The following is an 18418-nucleotide window of genomic DNA, read 5'->3' on the forward strand; positions in this document are numbered from 1 at the left end:
ACTATCATCACAATGATTATTATTCTTTCAATAACAAAAACAATGATTATTATTCTTTCAATATTCTGTCAAGTGATTTTTTACTGTTTCAATTCGAAATCGAAAAGTTGCACACACCGTACCACACACAGCTCGCTCGCTCAAACAAACCGAAGGTCATCGTTTTTGGTTGGATTGTGCAAATTTGTCCAAACGCATTAGTTGGCAACAAATCAGGGTGTACATCTCCTGATTGCCATTGGTTCAGGATTCAAACTCTTTTGGACAATCCATTCCATGTATAACATCCAAGAAATTCCTAATAAAGTAATTATGTCGCAAACGCATCATTGCAAGTCGAGAAAGATCGTCTACGTTTTTGTTGAAAATCGCAACAGTCGGAAAACGTTGAGAAACTGTAAAAGGAAATGTTCTCCACTACGTTTCATTGCAATTCACACATCGGTTTTTTGACACATGCTGATTTTACGTTCTTCAATGCCAATAACCGCCATGTCGTTGTCGGATTAATTAAGTGTCTCCGAAAAAAATCTAACATGGATAGCGTTTCGTTAAGTCATTGTAAGATAACTTAGCAAATATGTTATTAATTTGATCTGGAGGAATTTTATCTACTCTCCGTAGAAAAATCCGTGAGTGTGACAAACCTTTTTTTCTGCTACTTAACAGTGTACATAAAACAGCACCCTCTACACGTTGCTTGACGATAAAGTCCCTACAAATCGCAGCTATTGTTTGAATACTCTTCCTGTGACATCGTGGCGATCGCTTTCTCATTGACCAGGATGCAATACTTCGGTTGTTTGCTCATGACTTGTCACGTTTTTCAACGCTTTAATTATGTTTGAAATTAACATTATATGTCACCTTGTTTAAAAAATTTAAAAGAATTGTTAAAAATTTGTTGGTGAAAGTGGTAGTGTTGGTGGTGAGAGTATTGATGTTTTTGGCGATGTTGGTAGTGTAAGTCGGTCAAAATTCTCATACAAAAATTGTAAATTAGATTATTGTATATATTTCTATATGGAAAACGCTCGTTTTTGAAAATTTTCCAACTTTTCGGCTTTTCTTTAGGAATTTTTCAATTTGTCTTTTTTCTTAAAAAAAGGAACAAATCATCCGAAGACATAAATAAATAAGCATAAGTTTTTATATAGATAGATTAACTAAGCAAAATTAACACTTTAATAACAAGTGAACTTGATGAGGCTTTTCTAATTACCGTTGGAGTTTTTAATTGGTTTTGATAATTATAAAAGAAATGCTTTCGTATGGTTTCTTGACCATCTAACCAACGGGTTACCAAACGATCTCGATCGTTTCTAATCAGATCGCGTCGAAGCTGGCATTGCGCTATTTCTTTCCTTCCTTTTATGGTGTATGTCGTACGGGTTATCATCCTCGCAGCGGGCGGAAGTGCATCAGGATACACACAAAAAATCGACATAACCGTCTAACACCCCGCGTTCGTCCGATGGGCATTTGGTTCAGCTGCTCCGTACCGTTCGAGTCACGTCCTTTTCCGTCTCGATAACATCCGATACTGCCGTTGTAGGAGTAAGGAAAAATATTAAATTACACCAAACACCACCACCTATCGGCGTGCATCGCAGCAGCAGGAGCAGCAGACGAATCGAAATGGTTCGGTATTGAAGACAGGGTCACCTTCCACTTTTCAGTTTGGAGTAACGGGTCTAGCTTTGTTTCGTTCGACGTGCGTTTGTTTATTTCCTTCCACTTTTACCTACCTCTATTTGTCCACTTTACCTCCTCGAAAAAATGCTCGATCATTTTAACGCCTATTCGTAACGGTGAGAATTTCCTTCCAGTGACTCATTGCTCTCCGGTTTATCCTGATGCACCCTGATGTTGCCCCTCCTTTACATCCTGATGCAAGCTGCACTGGTGGGAGATGGGTCCGTATCGCACATAAACTTTGCCCCGAACTAAAACACATCCGGAAAAATTATTAATCGATTATTAAACACTCTTCAGATACTCCAGTGTTTCGGGTGGTATCAACGGGAAGCTAAATTTATTTGGAAGGCAATGTCAGGAAACAAGAATTTCTAGCGAAATGAAAAATTACACAAACACGTATGCTTTTCAGAGTGCAGTACCATTTTGAGGTATTTTAATAGCATCGCCATCAACGATCGTGGGAGAAGAGATCAAGAGGTGATATGAATGTTCGGTTCAGCTGGTCTGAAGAACATAACTAACAAAATAAAGCGTGTTTGTTACATTCACCCTGGGAGAGAGAGAGAGTAATCATTCAATTCACATTCATTGTTTATCTTTTAGGATTTAAAATAGAAATTTTGCCAAGTCGTCTTGTATATGATATTGATCTTCTAACCTGTGGCACTTTGACAATTCATTACCAAAGAAATAACATATTCTTGCACGGAAATTATTTTATGTAAATGCGGGTGCATTGTAATCCATAAACCCACTCAAAGTCTCCACAAACCCACTCAAACGTTTTATGTCCCAATGCATTGCAATTTTTATTCTTCCAGAAAATCAGCTCCCTTCATGGTTTCTCCAAAGGATAGTAGGCACGACATAGGGGCACTTTGTTATACCACACGAGGTATGTTCCGGCCCGAACACATTAATCGGGCAAAGCGGCCGACATAATGGCATTCACAATGGCGCTGCAACCACAGAATAGCGTTGGAATTAGCCCTGCCTTTCGCATCCCACGCGAGCTGTCGCAGGAAACGGATGGCACGAATTCCGGAACTGGATCGTGGGACACGTTTGCAATCACGGTCTTTGCTTTCTCATCGACGAAGGAGCGAGCGGTATCGATCAATATGGGAAGATACGATCGAATTTTATTGAGAATTCTTTGTGATTTATTCCGGGTTTTGAAAAGAAGAATGAAAAAGTGCTTAATTCACTGTTCAGGGAATTTAACATAGGAATTGAGAAACACTTGAAATGATGGTAGACATAAGAAAGGACCAAACATGGTTTCCGATCGGAACAACTTTTGAATCAAGCTGTTGTGATATGCGGGCAGTATTTAGAGTTCAGTAATCCTTTTCCCCCATTTCGGACCGCATGAAGTTGAACGATAAACTACATTCTCCACAGGACAACTGTTCCAATTTTTCTACCTCAAAAACATTTGCTGGGGGTGACCAAACGACGAAATTCGAAACCTATTAAATGCGTATGGTACGATTAGGACGTGCCGCAGTGTGCCGATTATAAGCCAGTTTCCTCACGATCGTACCCCAAATGAGGATCTTAGGGAGATGCAAGGAAGTGTGATATGATCAGCTGGCTGAAGCAGGCCCAAGGCGTATTTTGCTTTAGAAGGCAACGCCCTTTCCGTTACGCTGCATGTGGCGCTGCAGCGTCCCTATCAGACTAGCACCATGGTTGATGTTTGAAGAACCATCTCTCCCATTCTTTGAAGACGTCCTAGGGGTGGAATACAAGGAATCCGGGTGTAAATGAGAACGCTAACCAAGCTATTAAAAACGCAACAATATCACCACATCATTGAGTTGAATTTCTACGACGGCCACTTCATCTTGAAATATGTTCATTTATCGCCCCTTGCGAGAACGATGTGGCACAAATAAGTATCGATGGCTAAGGAACTACCCCCCGAGCTTTAGAACCCATTCTGGAACTAATTGCGAGCGAGCCCCTAAGACCCCTATTTCTTGCGCATACATGAGGAACGTTGCGCCTTCTTGTTAATGTCTTATGCCTCCCGGTGTGGGCACGGTTGAGTTCGTACCGGTTCGTGCGACATATTTACCGCAAAATTACCTTCCATCAACTGGTTTGGGAGAGAAGGGAAGAAAAGATTTCACACAAATGGTCAAGATGACACATGGGGAAAGAAATGATGGTAGTAATAAAAACAACAATAAAACTTTTCTTCACCTCTCGTGTGGCACTTCAACTTAAGCCCCTGGGGAGGAGGGTGAGTTGCTAAAGAAAATTTGGAAAATAACTTCAAAAGAAAGGACATTGTAATTGAAATGTATTTTGTTAAACCTTAATGAACTCATCAGTGTAGCAATAGGCAAACTTATTGAAACAAAACATAAAACGCTTAATAAGTAATAATCATAATGTTCAAACCAAAAATTTATACTAATTTTGTGGCTATTCCCTTTGCTTTAAACATACGGTTTAATTTTTAACAATTCAAAAAACCGATAGCCGATTAGGTTTTCCTCTGTTACTTAATATTACCTGAAATCAATCAAACTGCAACTGTTCACATTTTCTCACGTATTCATCGAGGTGTTCCCGCATAAATCGACGTCCAACAGCCTTCCTCACCACGTAATTTATTTCACTTACAAGTACATTTACCAGCAGGATCATAAGATCTGAGAAATGCTTCCCCTTTTATGCGTCTCAAGTGTGATATCATTGGTTAAGATCTTAACGCAAAAAAAAACCTAGAACTATGAATCATGAATCCAATATCGGTAGCAACCATCCACAGGCCACTTTGGCATTGTTCTGTGTACAATTGGCAAATTTTTCTTTAACCCCTTCCCAAGCGGTTTCTATTTAATTACCCATTTCATGCCCATTATTGTAACACTTGAGTGAAATCTTACGGTTCAAAACCTGTCCTGGACCGGGGCTTTGAAGGGCGAGCATGATGAAAAGAAAAGAAAAGAAAAGACTGGAAACAATATCATGGTCCAATTTACTCTGCGTGTTAGTTCTTACCGCATAGTGATTAATCTCTTCCGTAGACACCCCGTAGCGTGTTTGAAAAGCCTGGGAATATGCTGATACTTGATGTTGCAACTGCTAATCAGCAATGCACAGCCACTTATCGAGCAGGGGACATGTTTTGAGTATGCATTAAATCCGAGCGGAACTGTTAAAATATAAATCTGAACTTGACACAATGTGCTTAATGCATATAAAATCATAAGAATAAAAAGATAACATAAATGCTAAACATTTCAATAAATCAATTCTACACTATTAATACTATACTATAGTATGTCTGAGTGAAAGGCTAGGAGTAATAGGAGTGGCAATCCAATTCTGCATCGGATTTTCCCTACACGTGCCGATGTCAGAACAGTCGATGTGACAATTCGTCACCATCCAAACGGGCTCCCAACAAATGTTTTCATCATGATTTGCAGCCTTCACACAGCCTTGGTATCATCTCTGTAAAAGGGAGAACGTTCCCACGAAACGCCCGCACATTTATTTCGATTTCATCGAGGGAATAGCTAACGCTCGTCTGCACCGAAAATGGCGGCTGCGAAGTCGTATCGTTCTATTATATTACTGCCGAAATGCGGTGTTAGTACATCGAAATGCAACCGAAAGGTTTTGGAAGGGGGTTACAGTTAAGAGGCACGTGATAGCACATCGTTACTGTAGCAGCAACGAAATATCACGTGTCCGTTCCGGTGGATCACTTTGCATTCACCCGTAACGGTTGTCCACGTTTTCGTTATCAACATTCAAGATGGCGTAAGGAGTTGAGATATTGGAGTCGTCGGTGAACGCTAAGTAAATAGTTTTAATAGTGTGTTATAAACATAATTCTTAATCGAAATTTTAATAACTGAAATAAATAAACACATGTTCTGTACTTATAATAATCTTTAAGGTCTTATCATACTACTTTTTAGCGACCAGCCAGATCAGTTGACATCAAATGAATATTTATCATGTGCGCAGAAATCTTAATTACTGCCACACTGTGATCCAGATAACCTGCCCTGCATACCCATTGTGGATCAGAGTTTCCAGTAATACGATAGGGCATTCGAATGTTCCATTCAACTAAAACCCGTGGACGTGCTGAGATGAAAGTCATCGGACACCGTGAAGGGATGCCGAATATCGTCCAATTTCCCTACAATATTTCTCGGTTGCAGACAACGCGGACGACGACGACGACGACGACGACAGTGACAAATGCGACGTTATGCCACTAGGCGTACGCTCGAGGGAATTCAGAGGCAAAAGATTCAACCCCTAGCCATCTTTTGTCGGGCCGTACAGAGAGAAAGATAGAGAGGGTGGCCAAGTAAACCCCTTCTACCGTTTGTTGATCCTAATTGAATAAGGAGCGTTATTGTGAAACAGCTTAAGAGGCTTGGTTTGTCTTTCCCGTTGCCGGTCAGACTCGTTCAAATCTTGCGATTGTCATGGGACTTCAACAAAAGGTTCGCTTAACAGCATGTGAAGACTACTTCACAATAATTCGTCGCTGAAAGTGTCGAGGAAAAACGTGTCCTTTTTGCATCCACCTTCCCAGTTCCCTTCACCGTTTTATAACGTTTACCAGGCGACACTGTTTACATCCCAACGTGGCAACACACTGCCAAAATCCCACCGACGCATGCAGGGAACGATTAATTAAGATTAATAATTAACGGTTGTTGGACTTCAAAGAGTAAAATATACAAACTTAAAACTAAAGACAGAAACAGCTCGCATTTGAAAAATCACTCGCAATGCCGATTACTCATCGATGGAGGCGCCCCGTGGGTGGTTGCGGATCTATTTTTGAATTTATTCTTTAAACTCTTCATGGGGTCGACAGGTTGGCACCGTCGGCTCGTGAACTGTTATTCCACGGAGGGCTCCAACCGTGAGTCACGGTCGAAACCGAAGCAAAACATCGGTCCACTCCGGATGACTAATCGGCGACCGGTCGACTCATGCGCGCCAACATTGGCGGGAATCGTTATTTGATTTTTTTGTGTTCCATGTGTTCTATGTACTGCATTTTCCGAAGTTCTGAGTAACAGGTTGGCCGTTGACGGTGCTGGATGAAGTGTGCAACAAGTGGTTTCCACAGCTCCAACGCAACCGATGGAGGTGTGGTGATATATTTAGCCCTATACCGTGGGAATCGGATATGAGTCATATCATATTCTAACACTGGTTTATGGTGGGAATGATTTTTTCACGCCAAAATGACCAGTACAACACATGGCATTGGGTCGTTTATTTCTAAACCAAGCATTAAAGTAAATATAAAACATCCCCATCGTCATACGAAACTCACCCCCGTCAATCGTATAATCGTCCCGTCAATTATATTCTGTAATTCAATCTTCTTGTGTCAAACACGAACCACACGGCTGCAAAGCAAAGATAAGCTTAAGCAGAGAGCATAATTTGATACTTATCATGGCATCATGGAGCAGCACTGAATTGACCTACGAGCAAACGAAAGCGTGATTGATTGATTTTGTCTTCCTACGTGGTTTAAGTGTGCGTCGTAGAGTTTATTGAACTACGATGACAATGTGGTACGTGTTAAATCAGTAACTCCTTGTTGGAAGTACCCGCTCGATGATGTTGAATCCTTAAGAAAAAGCAAGATCAATCGAAGGATGGAAATTATCTTTTTAAATAAATTAAACAAATGGAAAAAGACATGTTTTAATATTATCCTTTCAAAACTCAATCTCATTTGCTGTTGCATCCAATTTTTGTTCAATTAATTATACACAGAACTCTTCATTCATTGAATCTGTCAATCAATGGCAAAGAACTTACCACCTCCTCGTTTTCTCCTCGACATTGAAGCCCCTTTTTCCAAAATTGTCCTACCAACGGATCGACTATTGTTGGACGCTTTTCCCGGCTACCAAATACCGTTGGGCAAACAGAATCCATCGGCTGTACTATGTACAGTTTCCACCGCACCTCACAGTTTGGAGGGTTGCAGTTGATGGAAGGAATCAAATAAAAGAGGAAAAAACTCATCATAAAATAAAACGCATCAAAGCAACGAACAGAAAATGATGCCCAGTTTTTCCGTCGCCCCGCGTTGCTTAGAGCAGAGAGATTTTTCCATACTTGATAGGGGAAAAATGCGATGCGTCTGAAGGTTTTCCTAGTGCTCCGGCCTAGAAATTCCGGCTTCCCGGCGTAAGCACAAACACAAACACAATCGACGAATATCCTGCTAGATGCTCATCAACTGCCCGCGATGCGTCGCAGCTAAAGCGTTCTAGTAAGAATCGGCGCTTGGAGGTGGTTAGAAATCGGAACCACGCACGACGAGGGTTGAAATACTCGTCCAATCTGCTGCACAACTTGCTGTAAGCAAATCCCGTCGAAAATCAGCCTTCCCCTGATAAAAAAAATGGTAAAGCCTCGGCGAATACCCTTACCATGGGCCGGCACACGAACACGCTCGTTTCGGAACATAATGGATTCCATAATAACTAGTTTCCATTCTTAGGCGAAGCTCGCGGCTAAAACCGAAGCCATCGGGCCGTGGAACGCTCCCGGTAGAAGGGTGCACACTCTGTTGGTGGCATTTCCAACCCCCGTGTAGAGGGAAAAATAAAATCCATTCGCTGCAGCCCGCGTCCTGTGTGACAAGGCATTTTGAGGGAAGGATAGCGAAAAAAAAGGGTAAATATCGGCAGAACCTTTTTGCTTGCATTGTAGCTGCTCTTGCAACACTAAGTCTTGTACAGCAGTATTTTAGGATGAGGAGCGACGACGTACGCCAAACAGGAACATGCGTCCTTTAACTGTTCAATTTTTCTTTTCAGCATTCCGTCTGATGTAAAATTATTTCATTTACTTTTGCACGGATTACAAGGAGACAAAAGTAAATGCATTTAATTTTTATTTTTTTAATTCTAAACCATGCTTCCTATCCGAACGGCTGACGAACTACTTCAAGCACCAACACTCAAGCACACAGCATGATAAGCTAAATAACGGTGTGCAGGGGTGCATAATTTATGCTGTACGGAAAATTTACTATTCAGGGTTCGTCAACACCATAACTATGTCCTGTCCGGGTTTGTATGAAGCAATGCTCAAGGGTAACTGAGCTAATGATAGAAAAATTGAATGACCAAATAGGTGATAAAAGTACAACTAAAGGCTCACGCGCAGAACGTGCATATTGCGTGACATATTGTCAGATATTTTATTGTGTTTGGAATGCTGTATGGGGCTCCAACCCCTTTCACTGAAGGGGAGCTATGTTATTTGCACAAAGATAAGCCGTTTGAAAGGGTAGAGTGGCAGTTATGCCTTAGGCCACTATTTTACAAGCTATAACTAAGTCAATTATGTTATCATTAATCTTACTTGGCGTTCAATAAAAAGAAATAATAAATTTGAGATTATACTTAAAGTTCATAAATTGTATGCTAGTAATATATTTGACCAATGTAAGATACGCTCAGCCTGCCCAATCATGCAACGAATCGCATCGGTAAAACACTTGTACTGTTCGCTCCCATGAAAAACAGCCATTGGAACCAACACAACCAATCCCTTGAACCTGAGGAAACTTACGGTGGAACTTATCCTGCCGCTTAGAACGAAGGTGGGACCTCCCTGGTCGAATCATGCTTACGACACCTTAAGAACAGCGGCACGGTTAAACTACCCTACCACCACGTTCTTCCTAGACATTGTACCGCTTCCGCCCCAAACAAGAAACTACTCCTAGCCCTAGTCTACCGGTCTTAAGGTTCGCCGAACATTCCCCGACATCGCCGGGAAACAAGACGTCGTAAAAAGGGTGCGCCTTAAAGGTGGCTCCTGTTACCGGTAGTCGCTACCGGTGTTTATGCTCGATAAAAACAGGCATAAAAAATAAATAAAGCATTCACCCGTGCCCTTTGAAGACGCAGCGCAAGACGAAAACAAGGGTGTCGTGGCAAGGGAAGCGAGAAGGTTACCGAACCGTAACTGGGATTTGGCCGGTGGCAAGAAGTCAAGACAGGTGTCATCAGTGAGGAAGGTTAAGAACTTGTAAGGTGTAATCCGTATGGAAAGGGCCGCAGCAGGTTTAACAGAGAATGGATTACGGTTACGTCGTAAAAGGATAAAATAAATTCTAAAATTCTTTGATCTCGGCATTGATTGCCCAACATTGTGAATGATTTAAAATTACTAGATTTAATATTGAATGATATTCTACTAGAAACGAAAAAAAATCGTTATAAAGATTCATTTCATTACAACTATCATTTTTCAACCGTATTCGGTATATTTTTATATTCGTGTAAAAATATATAACAACTTGCAAACATATGATGTGACTCTTATTTGCGTCTCTGATTTTATATTGAATTTTTTCCAACCATATTGTACTTTTAAATGCAGCTGACCCATAAGTGGCAGGGATAGAAAAGTCCTTCCTGGTGTCCTAAACATTTTGCTACCATTTCTAATATGGCTTAGAATACCGAGTTCATTGACACGGTGGAAAAAAAAACCTCTTGATCTCTCTTGGTTTGGCTTTGCCAACAGAAAGTAGATAGTTGAAGAATTCAGTTTACCTGGCAGGATGGAGTAATCGGAAGGATGCCCAGTTTTTGCTAGAGTCAATAAAGGCAGCACAGACAACAGCAGGATCGAATTGATCGGCCTCGCAATGCAGCTGGTAGCTTGCCCTACCAAAGCCGGAAAAGGTGCGTTGCCTCCGGTGGTAAGACCTTTCGGCAGCTACCAGCGCCCAAACCTCAGCTCGCTCGTGCAAGCAACAATGCGGAAAAAATCACCAGCACACGCCACGGCACGAGCCGAATAACATAAATTCATCCCGGCCGTGCAGCTGTGGCATTGCTATACGAGCAGGAACCACAAGAGAGGGACCGAGCAGCAAAAAGAAAAATAGCGATACCAAAAGGGACAATCTACCATATAGCGTAACCTAGAAAATAAATCTCCTGTATCCCCCTGGCTTCGCGGCCACTACCATTTCCGCCTCGTGCATCGAACCGAAGAGGGTATAGATCGTAGCTCGGTGATAGTGCGATTGCGTTTGCGTATTCATTTCCATCTACTTTGACGCTTTGCCGACTCTTACGGACAACAAAGTATTAGCGAGCGGAAAAAAGGATATGCGAAGGATATTTGAAAAAAAAACTAAGAAATAACCTACCAACGAAACCCAACGCGCACGGGTACATAACAGAAGACAGTAAAAAAACCTAATCATAATTAACAACCATCGAGAGAGAACCGGTGCGATCGGTAAGGATCGTCCAAACCCCGTCCCGCTTATGGACGATGAAACTGGGGAAAACCCCTTTTTGGTAGCAAAGAAAATTAAACATGATAGACAGAAGACAAAACTTGAACACACACCCCCCCCCCCCCTGGGGTGGATGGATTCGAACGCTAGGACAATGGATAAATTAAAAAAGAAATATATAAGAAAACAAGCGAGAAGGAGAGAGAGAGAGACCACGCAAACGGGAATATAAAATTGTGAGCAGTATAAAAGAGGGATGAAGCAAAACTGCATCATACAGGGAAAAACAATGTTCAGGCATGAATCACCAACGCCCTATCGGTGGTGGCAGGAAAAACATTGGCGGCCGCCCGTGTGCAGTGAAAACCCATCCACCGAGTGGAAAGTGAAGAAGTAAAATAAAAAAAAGTCCATATTACGGAACTGGAATCGAACCGTGCCTGATGAGTTGAATCGTTTTCCAGGAGGGATGCGAAGCAGTGGATGAAAGAGAATTAGCGAACGAGCCGTGGAAGGACGAACACGCGGAGTTAGGAAGGAGGGTATGAAGGAGAGAAAACGCACCCAAAAAGTGGAAGAAAAATAGACGCCGCTGTCGCACGTGCTCACCGTTCATTGTGATGCCGGGAGTCGCGTGCCGTACTGTCTCGTGGTAGGATGGAACGTCGGGAGGAAGGGACATGATCGGGCGCACCGTGTTTACATCCCGACGAGAGTGATGGTGTGCGTGCCGGTACCACAAAGAGGGGAAACCGACGCACCGCAGGGGGCATGCGCAGCGGAGTGGTCCTTATGTACCAGGGGACTCTCTTTATCCGGCTCTCTTCCGGTAGGCTCGGTCGGGTATGTGTGTGTTGGTTCGTAAAAGCCGGTTGACGATCGTGTCTCTCTCCGGGCATATCCTTGCACCCCGAGGGTTGCCTGATTTTCCTCCGGGGGTGCGATGGTACATAACGCACCAATGCGTTTGAGTGTGTATGTTTTTGTTGTACAAGGGCTTCGCTTGCAGCATATAAAATGGACAGGATCTTCCCGATAGAGGATCATTCTGTGCCTGGCCACGGCCGAGGTCATATCGTACCCATTTCACATCACGACGCCAACAAACAAACCGTGCACCTTGGTGCACGACGTTCCCAGTAGTATTTCCGTGCTGAGTGCCGAGTGTGAGCGTGGCGTGCCCCAAATCGTTTGTAAATAGTACTTTTAATAGCCGGCAGTTTTCCGTTGGACATTGCGTTACTCTGTTTGTGTGCCGTTTGTAGTGAAGTTGAATGATTCATATCCCAGCGGCCGGGCGTTGATGTGTGTTTGGAGCCAGTTTAAGAACGTTGTTGGAACGCACCCGGTGTGACATGCAAGGATGGCAACAATCGCCCCACCACCACCACAATCCCGCCTGGTGTCCTCGATTGGTCTCCTGACGACGGTGGCCAGCTTGCCGCCCTCGTACAAGCTTCAGTATGCAGAGACTCAGCCCCCCAGCAGCAGCACCACCACCACAACCACCCTCGCTACTGGCTTCGGTGACAGTCCGTTGGATTTGACGGTGCGCCAAGTGACGGCAGCGGTGGTCACACCGGCACCAATAACACCTCCGGCGACGCCGTCACCGCTTAAAAAACGCTACCGCGAAGACAATCTGTTCAATTTCCCCAAGGCCGACGAACCGGTGGCCAAGCGGATAAAGTGTGATGTTCCTAGCGCGCCTCCTCCTGCGCCGGTTGCGGAGGACAGGAGCAAGGAGCTAGCGACACCGGCGAAACCCATCGGGGGGAAGAGTGGCGCCACGCAAGGGCCTCCAAAGAGCGCGAAAAACCCCCCTGCCGTACCGGCCCCGTCCGGTGGGGCGAAGGAACGCCGAGCCAAGGCCATCCGGAAGCTAAAGTTCGACGAGGAAAACTCTTCGCCCGTGTCGGGCACGATCATTATCTCGCTGGAGGAAGCGCTCAGTGGCGACTCGCCGCGTGAATCTGGTGACATCGATCCGCAGTTCAATCTGGTCGAGGTGTCGGACGAGGTGCGGGCGGAACTGGCCGCCATCCCGAACGTGATCGGAGGCTACAACTGCAAGCTGTGCCGGCAGGAGTTCGAAGATGCGTTCGGGCTGGCGCAACACCGATGTTCCTGCATCGTGCTGCTGGAGTACCGCTGTCCGGAGTGCGGCAAACGGTTCAACTGCCCGGCTAACTTGGCATCGCACCGGCGTTGGCATAAACCACGCGATCAGGTCGGCAAAAAGGGTGCCAAAGGGGAGCAGACGGTGTCGAGCGAGGCGGACGCAGGTGCTGCAGGCGGGAAGTACCGTTGCGACCAGTGTGACAAAACCTTCAAACGTCCGGCGTACCTCAAGAAGCACCAGCAAACGCATAATCGGCAGCACAGCAAGGCGGCCAAATCAGAACCAAAAGCAGCACCTAGTCCGAGTAGAAGCGTCGACCAGTACCGCAGTGAAGACTCGAATCACTCGAACAACTCCTACCAATCCAACCAATCGGCCAGCAGCGAGAAGTACGAACCGACTGTCGAAAGCGAAGCAAGAACCGAACCTCCACCACTTACCGTGTTCACGTTCACGACCACTGGAATTGGTTCACCGGCCAGCGGCCATCACGAGACGCCGTCAACCGGCGCGTACTACGGTCCATCGCCTCCATCGGTCGTGTCCTCCTCGGGGCGTGGTAGTGCTGCTCCGGATCAGTACGACGAACCGGACAGTGATTGTGAGGAGCGCACGCTTGTTATCAACGAGGACTACCGCGATGAGGACGAGGAGGACGAAATGCAGCGCCAATACCGGTCGTCATACTGCGACCGGTTCACCGAGGAGGAGAATCTGGCGGCGGCCGCCCTTGCGGGCCTCCGGAATGGCCCATCCGTCATTCGCCACACGACGGCGCTGGTTGTGTAGGTAAGCCTAATATTTAAGCTCCGTATCGTTTGATAGTTAAGTGTTTCTTGATTTTTTTTCAAACCGTGTAACCCGTGTGTGTTCTTGTATTTACCAACCAAGGGTGAGCAAATAGGTCTAAAACTAAACGGTTTCGAATGACGATTTCTAAGTGCTTAAGATTCACAAGAAAACCCGTACACAACAAGCCTAGTGATGTTCAACCGTGTAATGAAGCAATCGTTAGTTATAGTTCCCCGTTCCCAACGTACTTATCGTGCGATCGATCCGGCATTTCCAATGCCCTTTTCTGTACATTCTTACATCGTTCAAGCCCGATTCTGCAGCGCCATACCAAAGGATTAGTTAGGAAAAGCTGGAACTACTGGCCAAGTGTTCCACTGTGCGTTAATCTTAGCTTAGACTGATAGTGATAACGTAAGTGGTAGTATTTATTTTAACAAGAACGAGCATTGCTAGTCACCTGCACAAGAAGCAAAGCTTCAACGATATTCTAGTCCTAGGGATTTAAGTTCATTTTTGACGGATGTTCCACAATTGAGTTTTTTTTAATATTTTGAAGCTTTCTCGTAAAAAATCAACTATCTCCTAGCAACTAATACATTCTGGTTGATTGATTTAATGAACTTTTTCTCACTCATTTCACACGATCAATTTCATGCTTGAATCATTATGTCATTTCAAATTATCTTTAAAAATATTCTAAAGTTAATGCTTAATAAAACGGAAAACAAAATCAGGAACTTCCGTCCTCCAGTCATACTTCTTGTACATTCGAGGTTTTCAGATTTGCAAAATCTTTAAACCTCACCCCCCAAAGATGAGTCACCATCTAGTCATTTATGTATAGTTAGGTTTAGTTCTGCAAACAGGTGTTTTAGGGAGGGTAAGGGTTTATTAGTTCACATGCACATATCCATGCAGTGTTTTGAGTCACACTTAAACGGCCACCAAAGATTTCAGTTTGTTCATCCACATGCTCGGTCTCAGACATTGTATAAACTAGTGTTTCTCGTTTCGATGTAAACACAAAACGAGCATTCTGGATACGACAGTCGAGTGAGATTTAGTGTAGTATTCGTCATACTTTTCTTTTGTCTTAGTAAAGAAAAGTGCATTACGATCAGTATACGTTTTTGGTTCTGTTTTAATGTTAACCTAATTTTCTCGCAAAAGCATGTCCATCGTTCGTATGGAGCATAGCATTAAAACTGAGTAGCAGGTTCGGGAGAAGCTTTTGCAATCGTGCGTATAGCAGTGCCATGTTAAATAAGATCACCTTCCAGCATTGGTACAAACCGATGTGCTGTGGAAAGGATTCTACGTAAAGAAGTATTTACAAAATTGCAACCATAATGCGTACCAAATAAGTGTATTTAAGCCCGAATAATAATAATTGTTTAAAACAGATCTAATATTTTCTACATCGTAATAAGTCTTAGTTCTAGTCAGGCTCGTATACCAAAGATTGCTAGTCATTCTAATTTAATGCCACAGATATTCTAGTCAGCTGACTTACCTTACTTTTAGATTTTTCTTTCATTGTCGTCTAGTCTCCAATCGCTAATGATCATCATTTATCATTCTCATCCAGTCTGCAATCTTAAATGATCGTCTAGTCCTTGAGAACCACTAGTCATATTTATACAGTACTGCTAGCAGCTTTCGTATGATCTCATAAATTAATTTCGGTTCGTGAAAACGTTAAATGACCGTTCTAGTCTAGGTCTAGTCAATACTATCGGTAATTCGACACAAATCCAAACTACCAAAGATAAAATTATAATTATTTTTTAATCCCGTACCACCTAATATAACTTATGAGTGTTTATATTACATTATTTATTCACGTATTTATTCCCTTTATTTATCAATCAATATTTATTCAATTCGATTTACTCATTCACGGTTGAACATCGCTAAGCTCAGCAAGATAAAGTTGCCTACCAAAGAAACGATTAATCATAAGCAAACGGAACAATCACACCACAGTTTAGAGGATACACAAGGAGAACAATCGTTTAAAATATCGTGTTGAGGATGTTGTTAGGGGCTTGAATACATTTAACAGTGATGAAAATCGATATTTTGCATAAGATGAAAATTAAAAATGTCTCTCATATATCAGAAAAAATACGACAGTATAAAGCAGAGCACAAAAGTGGTGGGGGTTTTTGAATAAATAAAACCATGTGATATTAGACAAGTAAGTTTTACAAAAAAAAAAAACAAATCCTCTTGCTGTAAACAAGTTACTTCTTAAAGCACTTTTTCGTCATTTATATCATCAATTCACTGTAGTTTTCTTTAAGTAAGCTTCAAATAAGTTCAGCACCGGACGTAATGCCGTCAAAGGCTACTTGTGTTTAAGACTCACTACGAATGTAAGAACGTCATTATTTTATAGTTAGTTTAAGCAATTTCTTCACAATTATTTAATAGTTTTTGGTAAAAAATAAAGCAAGCAAAAAAATCGACAAATAATCTGTTATTTCCACGCCAATCCGAAATTCTTATGATGTGATATGCTTGATGTAAACTGTTAGTTTAAATATTTGAAGTGAAACATCTCCGTGCTCATGGTGTGTTGAAAACATGTGTTCGAATGACTCATACGGTTGAATTCGATAATTGTATCGTTAAACACCCTTTGATCTGGAAATGAATTCAAATTCAGTCCACGGTAATTAGACACCACGAAGTGTTGGAGTGATTGAATCGAATGAAGAATTGCACAATTGTAAATTAAATCTTGGATAAATACAATGTAAAGCTGGGAGTAGACGTTACATATTCATCTGTACAGATGTTTGACGACTACAGCTTTTCCTTTGCCCTTTCCAACATCCCTCGAGACATTCGGGATATCTGAAGGGATGTTGATGACAGACGAAGGCGATGAGAGCACAAAGGAAAGCTGTAGACGTCAAAGATCTGCACAGATTATGTGACGTCTACAGCCAGCATAAGTATTGCTACTGTTATGTCTTTTAAAACTATCCATGATCGTTTATTAAGAATCACGGTTAATACTCATTACTGCCGTCATATGAAGTTTCGTTTTCATTAATTTGACTAAAACGACAATACTTTTGTAAAGGCCACTTTGTATAGGAGTTTGCATTTTTCAGTGTCTCATAATCTGTATTATAATATATTAATTAAATATTTTACGCAACTATCTACTTACATGCAACATGGCTAGGCTATTTCGTTCAGCGTGTTGTTATTTTTATGCCACGTATCGTGAAAAATCTTCAACGAAGGTAATATATAAACTAGATATTGAACATAACCAAGAACTCATAGTTAGTAAACTGAAAGAACGCATAGAATTTAAGGGTGTTGTTCTAGCACGCGTCGAAAATACTATTTCCGGAATCATGTTGGTTTCATAGAATGTTAGAAACGGGGAGTTGCACAATCTAACGTGTTTTTTAAATCACGCCACAAAACAGTGTTGCTGGATTTTATTCGAGTTCGATTACTTGAACCGATAAACCGGTTTTTCCCGGTCTATACACGAATGCGGATGTATTGGTGCTCACAATTCAAATGAGTACGTGACCCGGTTTTCTAGGTGATAGTGATGAGCGGGTCGACCCGAACCTATCGGGTCGGAACGATCCGTAAGCGACCCGGAGCGGTTCGGGTCGTATTCCCGATTTCAACGACTCCCCGCGTGACCACATTAGGCGTACCATACCAAAAACTTGGTACGGTCGAGTGACAGCGTACCAGAGCCGATGGTGCGCTAGAAAGAGAGAAAAAACGGTTTTTACCACCTGGGCCGCACCAGTTTTTTGGTATGGTACGCCTAATGTAGTCACGCGGTCCGGGTCGTCCCGTGGATGCAGCTATCCATAAGCGAGTTCGACCCGTTGGTTCAGGTCGACCCGTAGGTGCAACGACTCCGGGTCGACCAGTAGGTGCAGTTGTCTACATGCGAGTTCGAATTGAGGAAGAAACTTTAAAGCATCAAAATGTTTGTCTTCAAAAGACCTTCCATTTTAGGGCTCTATTGATAAAATTGGTCGAGGCACTGGAAAACTATTAACAAATTAGCTATTTCACATATTCAGCCTTAGCTTGGACTTCGATTGAATCGATCCGATGGAATTGAACTGTCAATTTTCTTACATAGCCGCTGGACAATTCCTAACGGTTTCCCTCAAAATTGCTCAGCGCGAATAAAAAAACTCCTCATTTTTTTTTTTTTTTTCAGCAGGAACGGCCTGGCCGTATTGCTTTCGGCCCACTACGGCCCATACAAAAATGAGGAGGTTTTTTGTTTGCGGTGATTTTTAACTAAAATCATCGTAGTTTTAGTTATGTATCCAATATCTCGGCTGTTGTTTTTTTTAAAAGTTGTTGTTATTTCAATAGGAGATTGGAGATCAATCATGCATGGGACCCATCATCCATCGATGGAAACAATCAAACGGTAGCACCCGATTGCCTTGCAATGGCCATCAGATTATCGTAGTCAGATAAGGTAATTTAACAGTAAGAGT

The 18418-nt window shown here is 42.7% G+C and overlaps 1 protein-coding gene across 1 annotated transcript; it reads left to right on the forward strand.

The window, feature by feature from the left end:
- The first annotated feature begins 12356 nt into the window (after positions 1-12356).
- On the forward strand, positions 12357-13904 carry LOC131285046 (insulinoma-associated protein 1). Its single transcript, XM_058313907.1, has one exon. The coding sequence runs from the start codon at positions 12357-12359 to the stop codon at positions 13902-13904; it is 1548 nt and encodes a 515-aa protein (XP_058169890.1).
- Positions 13905-18418: the final 4514 nt, after the last annotated feature.

Source organism: Anopheles ziemanni, chromosome 3, assembly GCF_943734765.1.
Source record: "Anopheles ziemanni chromosome 3, idAnoZiCoDA_A2_x.2, whole genome shotgun sequence".
Taxonomy (NCBI): domain Eukaryota; kingdom Metazoa; phylum Arthropoda; class Insecta; order Diptera; family Culicidae; genus Anopheles; species Anopheles ziemanni.